At 41.8% G+C, this 10,477-nt stretch overlaps 1 protein-coding gene across 1 annotated transcript in view; it reads left to right on the top strand.

The window, feature by feature from the left end:
• Positions 1 to 9,539, top strand: part of FHDC1 (FH2 domain containing 1) — a 37,007-nt gene extending 27,468 nt beyond the window's left edge. The window contains exons 11-12 of the mRNA XM_032109624.1: positions 2,194 to 2,358; positions 5,502 to 9,539. Coding sequence (XP_031965515.1) covers positions 2,194 to 2,358; positions 5,502 to 7,547 — 2,211 coding nt within the window. The 3' untranslated portion in view covers positions 7,548 to 9,539. The remainder of the gene's footprint in view (positions 1 to 2,193; positions 2,359 to 5,501) is intronic.
• Positions 9,540 to 10,477: the final 938 nt, after the last annotated feature.

A 10,477-nucleotide genomic window follows, 5' to 3' on the forward strand; every position in this document is an offset into this window, starting at 1 on the left:
GCTGAATGTAATTTGTGTGGACCTGTTAATAAACAGAAGCATTGTTTTTATATGCCTGCCCTGTCAGTTGTACAAAGGTGTTCCAGCCTCATGCTGTTTGTCGAGTAAGAGTGTTGGAAGGACTGTGTTTTTACAGGGAGGGATATTGAGTGTACATTGCCCAAGGCTTGTTAGGCAAGCACATTTAGTGCGTGCGAAATTACTGATGAAGATCAGTAGTTAAAATGTAAGACAATTTGGAGTGGTCTCTGGTTTTGTACTTTGCAGCTGCCCAAAGAATAGTGTCTGCATGTTACATTATTCTGGAGCACATCAGTTTTAGCTGAGGCTGTGCTGTGCATATGAATCTTGATTGCTGGGTGACTGAAGAGATATTGTTAGAAGCTGGAAGGTTAGGGGACTGTTTTCTCTACTAATTTGCCCTTAGCACAGAGTCTCTTATTCAGAGACACACCATTATTTCTGTGTGGGTTTTCCTTTTTTATTTTTTTTTATTAGGTACTGCAGAGACTTTACAGGTCTGGATGCATATAGCACTTACCTTGGAAGCAGAGTTCTTGCGATTTTCTGAGTACGTGGTGATGCCTGGAGAGATACATATTATACTTCAATTAAATGATTTTTTTCTGTTTCACACTATAGGTAATTATTAAAAGGAGGCAGGTGTTGATCTGGAACTTAACCCACCCTGATTTTCAACTTGCAAATGTAGTTAATAGTCCCTGTAGTTTTTCAGGAGATAAAAAGCTGATGAAGAAAGGGGCAGGTTAAGATTGAGATACCTGTCCTCATTCACTCTGAATTGTTGGCTTTTATCCATTGCACCCAGACTCTTTAATGTTATGTTTTAACATGTTTGGAATTTTTTAAAATTTAATAGCTTGCTCTGTGTAACATGACAATCTTGTTTAGGCCACATTCCAAAAGAAATGTTGGGGAAAAAAAAAATTTTACAAATGCATACCTTACATAAACACTTCCAGTTTTTGTTTCTAAATTACAGGTGATAACCAAGCTGATATAGAACTCAGCTTTGATTATTTCACCCTTGTGAAATAATTAGTGAAATATGTGGAGGAACTAATTTTTAATGTATGCTTTTATCAGTTGTCCAGTTTATCTTCAGGTTTTATTGTGGGCTTTTTTCTTTTTCCTCTTTTTTCTTTTTTTTTCTTAAGACTAGCAAGTCGTATTTGTTCCTATCCTAGTGGTATAATTTTCCAAGTAATTCCTGAAAGCAGGGTTGGATTAAGTGGTCACAAGTGCCTCCAGCTGCATTCTCCCACCCCAGTGATACATTATGAAAAATATTTAGGCAACCATGAATTAGAGACTAGATTTGTGTGAAAAATTAACTTTTCTCATCAGGTTACTTTGAGCTACAGGTGGTATCAGATGTGGGGTTGTGCAAGAATGGAACTGGATAGCTGGTGATGCAGATAGAGGAGGCAGGGGCACCTGATCAAAGTGTTTCAAGTAGCTGTGCTGCTCAAAGTCTAATCACAGCCTTATTCTCTTCCTCTTGAATCTTCTTCCACTAAACTACTCCCATCCTGTCTGTATTGCTCTACACTTACGATTCAAAATGCTACTTTATGGGAATATTTTCTGGGTGTCTTAAAATACACATATTTCCAGCAGTTCCTTACCTTTCAAGCATGAAAACCTTTTTTATTGTGGTCTAGGGTCCCCTTAGGAAGGAATTGATTTTGTGATGTGTATCCAGGAATCAGGTCACATGTGTTCTTGGAAAAGTGAGGAGGAGCAATTAATCCTTTATGCTTAGTTGAAGGTTGAAGAGGAACTGGGAAAATAAGGAATGAGGAGCTTTTGAGGAGCTTTTAAGGATCTCCCAGGTGGTCTGTCAATGTTCTAGTAGAGTCTTTGGTTTTACTCATCTAAAAATTAAAGCTGTAAGTTTGTTCAAGAGCTTTTGAACTTTTTCCTGGTTTCTGTCCTAGTCACTAGAATGGACATTTTGATCAGTCCATTTTTCTTGACCTTGTTTACTCAGTTTGCTGAAATGGCATGTTTTCTTTTGTTAGTAGGAGCTCTCCTTCAAAATGTTAATTTCCTGGGCTCTGTAACAATTTCTGGGTTGGAACATGAATTTCGTAAGTTCCTAATATATACATGACCTGTTGGGACTTTAATTTTTCTGTCTGGTTCATGTGTGTATGGTTTTTGCTACAGTTTGCTGTAAGGCATCTAAAGGAGCTTGAACACCAGAAACGAGAATTGCAAAAGGAGGGAAATGCTCTCATTGACTTTTTCTGTGAAGACAAAGAAACTATGAAGTTGGATGAATGTTTCCAGATATTTAGGGACTTCTGCGTAAGATTCAACACGGCTGTTAAGGTAAGAGCATTGAATGAGATTCTCACTCTTTTGAAATGGATATTGGCTCGTGTGAATTAAGTTGGTTTTTCTGCTTAAGGGGCATTTTTTATCTGATAGTATTTGATCTATTTGCTCAAATGGCTACAGAAAACTGCACTCCTGTAAGCATTCCTTGCCAGAAGCCAGGTGGGAAATGGCCATTGTGAGCAGCTCTGCTGCTCTGCATCTTCTGTTTCAGGCAGGCGAGACCACTGGGATGATACATCAGGTTTGTTCATTTGCCTGCTTGTAAGTGGGCCCCTTCCTCCTCTTTCGGTGAGGAAGGCTGGTGACTGCTAAGCTGAGCTGTGAGACAGATTGCACAGACTTCCTGACTATTGCTCGCTGTTCAGGCCTTGGACTGGTAGTGTTGGATCACTGGAAAGGCCTTGAGGTGTGGCACGCCATTCCTTGGATGTACTTACTAGCCTGAATCCACACTAGCTCGGGCTTTCCACTGCCTTCCTTTACATGACTAGAGGCACTTTACCAAGTAAAGTAAGGGCTGTGTATTCTGCTTTGTCCTTCCAAATTATTTTTGTGGGTGAAAACTTAAGAAGTGGAACAGGCCTATGGCAGGCAAGATACCTTATCTCCAGTGTGAGCATTCATTCACCAAGTACCCTGAATTGGTCCTAAATAATTCAGGAACTGTACTAAGATGGAGGAGTCAGTATTGGCATTGGTTACAGTTTTGGTTCAGCAAAGTCTGTCTATTGTTACAGATATTTCTTAGGTCTTTACAAATGGCATGCATTAATTGGATCCACGCCCTTATGCAATCTGCATTTGGCAGCACTTTGGATAAAAGCTTTAGTTCAGAAAGAAGAGAACAGTCTTGATTTGTAGTGAGCTGACTGGATGTTCAGCTAATGTGTCTGTTGTACCATTAGCTTACCTAACCTTTACCACCCAAGACAGCACATAGTTATGTGAACGTTGCACAAATGTATAAAACCAAATGGTGATAGCTATTGCAGTCAGTTAAGCAAGAGGTGACTTCATCCATATATGTTCAAATATTTGGGGTTGAGGATTTCATTCATAGTCACATATTACAAGTGGTTGTTGGACAGCTATGACTTTTGAGGTCCTCTCTCTGTAGTAAGCAGCTACACTCTAAAAAATTACAAATTAGACTCTTGCTTGCAAATTTTGAGAAGATTTGCTTGCTAACTGTGGATTGACCGTTGTTCCTACAAAATTGGCAGAAGAATTGGGAATAGAAATGGCAGTTCTGACAAAAGAATGTCATGGGTAGACAGCACATCCAACAGTCTAAAAAGATGGCTTATACCACAGTGGCCATGTGTACATATTTCAGATGTTTAAACATTTTTTGCAATTTTTTGACATGCTTAACTGTGTGCATAAAGTAGATTTTTCCATTGAATAAAATTTCCTAAAACATGTCCTAGGTGAGGTTAAAATGTTCTTTTTCTAATATGGAATATGGTAATAATATCTGCAATTTTTTTAACCATTTCTCTTCACAAGGAGATATTTAAAGTTGATATTTAAATTCATTCTGTAATCCCATACCTGTGAAAGAAAGCTCCTGCCAAACATTTTTCCTGAAATGCAAGTTTTTCCTTTCTTAGATGTTCAGGTTTCTTAGGTCTCTAATGCATCTTATCTTTCAGAGCCCAGTGTAGTCTCAAATCCACTTTAAGAGGTGTAGATTAATCCATTCATCACAAAGCATTAGGCTTTTGTTTACTGAAAGCTTTCAGGTGACTTCTTCTAGCTGTGCAGCTCTTCTGTTGTCACAACAACAGGATGATCAAACTACACAGAGCTTTAGACAAATATAGGTGTGATTTTTTTTGAACAGTGTGTCATTGATCAGAACAGATTTAACAACATGCTGGAAAATCGTGCAATTTTTGAATCCTCTGTCAAGACTAGCCTCCCCCTTTCTTTTGCTACAGCTGTACTGGCTGCAGCAAGCCAGGTTCTTCATTTCAGAAAGTAATGCAGAAAGTTCAACCAAAGGTACAGTTAGATTAAATCTGAAGCCTAGAGGTAACAGTTGAAGTGCTGATATTCACAGTAAATCACTGCTAATTGTTTTATTAAAAAGGCATTTACTGTGTTGTCTTTCAAATTCAAACTACCTCTTCTATGGCTTCCTGAACCAAAATCCCTCAGTTTAGCTGCCAAAATCTCCATCCTACCCTGGGCAATCGCTGTACAACAGTTGCCAGTTTTTGAAACCAACAGTGATTATGAGATCCAAAATTTGAGCGAGACATTGAGTAATGGTCCTTGAGTGGTGTCACTTGATATCTAAATCTCATGCGTTGTATTAACTTTTCTGTTTGCTTTCATATGCAATTAAGCAATGCCTTTTTGCAAAATTTTCAATCTGTAATGTTAGAGGAAAGTAGCACTGTGTAGAAATTGCACTTGCTGAGGAACAATTGCAGTTGTAGTAAGGTAGGTTGGAAGAACCACGTTGGCCGTGCGCTGGTCAGACAAGTTTGTCTTAAAATATTAATATAATGATTAGGTAGAGGTTTACTCACCTGATAAGACCACCACCTTTACACCTAGTGGGGGTTTGATGTTCTCCATCTTGCATCCGGAACTCTTTGGCTCAACCAAAGAGTGGTCGGGCACTGGAAGAGGCTCCCCAGGGAAGCGGTCACAGCACCAAGGCTGACAGAGTTCAAGAAGCGTTTGGACAATGCTCTCAGGCACATGGTGTGACTCTTGGGGATGGTGCTGTGCAGGGCCAGGGGTTAAATTCAGTGATCCCTGTGGGTCCCTTCCAACTCAGCATTTTCTGTGATTCTAAGATGTGACATCTGCTTGGGTTTGATGGGTCATGTTGTTGGTCTTTGCAAGGTCTGGTGCATTTCTTTTGCCTACGCTGACTGGCTGGATGTTTCGTCACCATTAGTTATGCAGGGAGCTGCTCTCCATAGGGTTAATGGTTGCAGGCTGTGGTTGCCACGGTGATTTCATGTGTGTGTATGTGTTGGAGGTTGGGAGTGGGTGATAGCAGTAGGAGCTAACTTAGATGGGAAGAAACAAAGGGAGAGAGAAAGGAATGTGTCTTGTTCTCATGCATAGGACACTGTCCTCTGAGACATATATTTGTGATTTTCCTCCTTCAGGAAAATAGGGAACGAGAGATCCAGGAACTTCATAGTCTGCAAAGGCGAAAAGAGCTGGAGGAGAAGCGTCGATCCTGGGCAGCTGGAGAGCTTGGGAGCTTTGGGCGGAGCAGCAGTGAAAATGATGTAGAGATGTTGGCTAAAAACGGACTTGGAGAATTTCTTCCCTTCTTGCAGCAGAGGCCTCAAAGCCCTTTGTACAGAAACACAAATTCCAGACGTTCTCGACTTTCTTTGGGGATGACTGCAGACAGGGAGTTGCAGAGTTTCCTGGAAATCTCAAAAGACGAGGATCCAAACAAGTTTAACAGCCTTCCCCGTGCAAACACCCGACAAGCAAGACCAAACGTAGCCTGGACGGAATCCAAAGAAACAAGAGATCTCAACTTAAATACCTTGCACTTACACCAACAGTCTGAAATGGAAGTGAAAAATGGTGGCTCAGGGCAGGTGCCTCCAGCTCAGCCCAGTCACCTCAGTGGCTCGGCTGGTCCTGGTGCCCATTACTCACAGAGGAGCACCGACTACAACGTGCACACTTCCAACGTGTCCTGCGAGGAGTCCACAGATATAAATGCTCTGGCCCTTGCAATTGAGGAGCATGAACTTGTTAAAGGGTTATGTAAGTTTGATATTCAAGGAGCAAAGCGTGCAGAGAATGCACCTTTAACATATTTAGAGGATGCTGGTGGGACGGACCTGGAGACTCTGGATGATCTCAGCTTTCATTCCCTGAGCACTGCCGATGATGAGCTGCCTCCAGCTTCCAGAAGTTCCAGAGAGGCCCGCAACCATCAAGCCAAGGCAGTGGGTTGCAAGAATGAAGCTTTAGAGCCCAGCAGCAGCAGCCCTATGTCTATGGATACAAGTGTTTCAGGAAGTAGGGAAGATGGGCCAGTGTGCTACATGTCAGATACCACGACTGATTGTTCTTTGACATTGGACTCTGAAGAGGGAAATGATTTTAAATCGGCAGGCAATGAAATAAGAAGTGAGGCTGGCAAAGCATGCTCTTCTGGCAGTGATGCTCAACACAAGGCTAGGTCATTCTTCTCAAATCTGAATTCCACCTCTGACAAGGAGCTGCCACTTTCTGCTTCTGCAAATGATAAGGATGATGCCGATAGCGAGCACACCCCTCCTAAAGAAAAACCCATAAAAAATAAAGATCTAGCAGGACCAAAGACAAACTCTCTAAAAGATCGATCTCAAAGCTCCACAAAACCCAGTGGCACTCGGCCTAGCCACACAGCTCCTTCCAGACCTGTCAGAACTTTGAATGCCTCTGAGAACGAAAGTATGAGGAAAGTGGTGCCTATTTCTCGGTCAAACAGGGCACCAAGCAGCGTGAAAAAGCCAGAACCCAAGCCAGCCCTTCGTGAAAGCAGTACAGTGGAAAGTCGGCTGTCTCACCGCAGCTCTGTCCGAGGCACAACAGACACGCTGCCAAGAAGTCCCTACAGGCACAGCATGTCAGTGGAAGAGCCAAAGTTACGAAGGGGCACTGTCACCTCAAGCAGTGCTCACTTTGAGAGGGACAGAGTCGCTCTCAAGAAGCCAAGCTCTAAACCCATTAGGAGTAATGTCAAATCAAAGACAGATGAAACAAAGATGTGTCGCTCCAGTGTAAAACCCCAGACCCCTGCAGAGGACACCAAGGTTGCCACAGTCAGTATTCCCAAAGCACCACCCGCGGTCCCAAACTTTGCGAGGAATACAGTGGCCTCTTCTTCAAAGCGTGCAAAAGTGGATCTATCCAATTCATCCAGACCTCCACCCATTACCAGGTCTGTGTCCCAGAGGCTGCCTAAAGTGAAGCCAGCAGCAACCTCTGATGATCCAAATCCAAAGGAGAATAGTGTGAGTACCTTAAAGAGAGCAAGTAGTGCCAGAGTGGTTGGAAGGAGCATCCTGCAGGGAGAAGCTGTCAGCACGAAAGCAGAGCCTGCACCAAAGGAACAGGGAACAGTGGAAAAGGCATCTCTTAAACTGAAGGATGCAAACCGAACCACAATTGGTAAAATACTAAAGCCATTATTGAAATAAGGGAGAGGGGTTTTTTAACCTTGGAATGTGAACACTTGTCCAACCACTGGATGTCTGTGTAGTGAAATTCCTTAAAACAGTAACCTTGCCAATACATGGCATCATGTGCTCATTGAAGTACAGCACACTGTTGGAAAGGGGGCAAGTAGTTGTGTTCTGGTCTAAATCCTTTTTTATTAATCTGAATGTATTTAAAGCTACTGTGATGGAATGTGAGCAGAACAGCAAATCTTTGCATTTGTGATAAAAAAGGTCACCAAAAGCTGAAAAGTTTTAAGAAGTTTTAACTACAAGATGAAACACTTTGTGACAAAAAACATGGATAAAGGCCAGTTTTTTTGTGTACATAAGATTCTTCCTAGGACTCAAGCCTTTGTGCTTGTTGGTTTCTTATTTGATGTCAAAATGAATCCTGTGGAACAGTACTGAAATGAACTTAGGTGATTGTGCTTTCCGTTGCTTTCATTGGAATTCCTTGGATTTGGGAGCTCTTTTTGCCTGTTGCAAAGTCCATTGCTGGCAATTGGACAGACTGGGAACTGCTGGCCAAAAAATTGTAAAACGACATTTGCTGTTTGTGGCTGTCTTTAACCTCCCTGAAGAATTTATAGCATGTTTTATGAATGTGTGTCTGGGGAAGGCTTTCTGCTGGGCAGGAGGCTTGTTCTCCAAGAATGTGGCAGCATTGTCTTGCATGCACAAGTAGATATGGCCGGTGCTGCATAGGATAGCACAGCTGGAGGCTGTGCCTGTTGGAAGGGCCATTGGCATGACGACTACTCCTGACTTGTTTTGATCACGAGCAAACTTGCCAGCTTTTGGTCATACAGAAGTGCCATATATTTATGATACATATCAGGATGTTTGCAGTTCAGCTCTAGAAGGCTGCAATGCAGTGCCGAGCACTTTCTTACCATTCCATGTTTCCACTGGTTTGTATACTACCAAACTACTTGAATGTTGCAATGGCTCTGATTGAGCCATTAGTTTCCCTGCCTCCTCCTCCTCCTCCACTCCCTCTCCTTGTCAACAAGAATATTTAGCATGAAACACAGAGCTTACGCATGACAATGTTTTTGTAGAGTTTTTTGGTTGCTTCAAATGTGGTTTTTAATGTTTAAAGACTTTAAAGGAATTAAACTAGCATTTGATAAGCTTTTTGCAAAGTAAAAACACCCCTTTTCCCCTGCAGATACGAATTTTAACTTCTGCCAGACTTAAGATACAGAGAATGAGGGAAAACTCAGCATGCTGTGCATCTTCCCAAGAGAAATATATTTAGGTGGGGAAAGTGCTGTTCTCCTAAGCATTTTATTTAAAGAGTTGCCTTTTGTTCATTTACAAATGAAGCCTCATTTAAGAATAAAATTTTTTTGAAAGGGAAATTCTCTTCGGACAAGTGGCGTTGACATACTAGTGATAGATCTGTTTGTCTGCTCTATCCCTTCGTGCTGGGAGAGTGTAATTCACTGAGAATGAGCTCACATGCGTCTCATGGGCTGGTATCAGGAACAGCTAAGTTTGAATCTGGCAAGGGGCCTTTAGCTCCTCCCACATACCAGCCAACCTTGATGCAGACATCATACCCAAACACCAAAAAGTATTGCATAGGGCCTCTTGTTTGAGTCTGTCCCACAGGGAGAATTTATAGACCCCGCTTTTCTGCAAGGGCAAATATTCTGCTTTTTGGATAAGCTTTTCGGATACTGCCTCCCTTGTGGGTTAGATACAAAAGCATCTCCCTGCTTGTTTGTACCTGTGTGGATGTATGCACATCTGGAAGAGCAGATGATTGACTTTTTTCCTTTTTTTTTTTTTTTAAGAAACCAACAAATTCTATTGGTAGCAAGCTTGAAAAATAATTTAAATGTGTTTGGAACATGTAAATAAATTTCTATAAATCCGTGTAAAAGAAAACTGACTGTATTTAATGGAACATTTATACATTTCGGAGTAACTCAGTAGTTTAATAAAGTTCCCATTTACTGGGTATGAGGTTTGTACTTTCTCCTTCCTGTTACACTCTTGGCTTTGGTCCTGAAGATCTCAAGCAACTGAGTCTGGGTGGGTGACTGTGGGAAGGACTTCACAGCAGAAACTGTGGTTTGTTTTTATACTAAGACATGCAATTGAACTTCAGTTTCTGAACATTTTTGGGGTGAGACTTTCGGCATGGGTTTGGGTATAACACGGAAGGCATTAGATGGTAGACGCAGCACTTTGTGTACACACTGGATGTTGTGGCAAAGACAAATGTTCATGGCACTAACAAGTCTGGATCTGTCGCTATCTTCATGCCTTTGAGCTTAGCACACTTTATTGAGAAATTCTGGTCTGCAACTCCCAGGACTGTGGAAATACAGAACAGCCTGTTTTGCAGGAGCGGGTGGTGACTTTTGCACTGCAATTGTGGATTTTTCAATTTTGTCCCATTCTCCCATTATTTTTCCTTCTTTACTGCATACAAAAGAACATCTATTCAGCAGAAAAAAAGCGAAATCCAGCCAGCCTCCTTGTCCTCAGGGAGCACTTCCTCCTCTCTGCTATGGAAATGATTTCTGGACTGGAATTGCTGCTTTTTGCAAACTTGTTTAGCCCCTGACTTTTCTAGTTTGGTGAGTGTCTCTCCCCATTTGGAGTGGCAAGCACCTGCTGTCTGCCAGTGCTGAGTGATGGCTGCTGGTGGAATCTACATGGGAAAGCCCTTCACCATCAAAAGGTGTGTCTCAAAATTTTATGCTTTTTAAATTTCATTTTTATGTCAAAAGGGTTTATAATTACCAATTCATTATTTAAACTACCAGGTGTCAGAGACAGCGATGCCCTGTAGGTTAAATTTCCCATGTCATACAATTTTCCCGAAGGCTAGTAGGGCATAGCACTCACCTGGTTGCAGTTGGCTTTCAAGAAAGAACAGATGCCTTTTCTCC

This window comes from Corvus moneduloides, chromosome 5, assembly GCF_009650955.1.
Source record: "Corvus moneduloides isolate bCorMon1 chromosome 5, bCorMon1.pri, whole genome shotgun sequence".
NCBI lineage: Eukaryota > Metazoa > Chordata > Aves > Passeriformes > Corvidae > Corvus > Corvus moneduloides.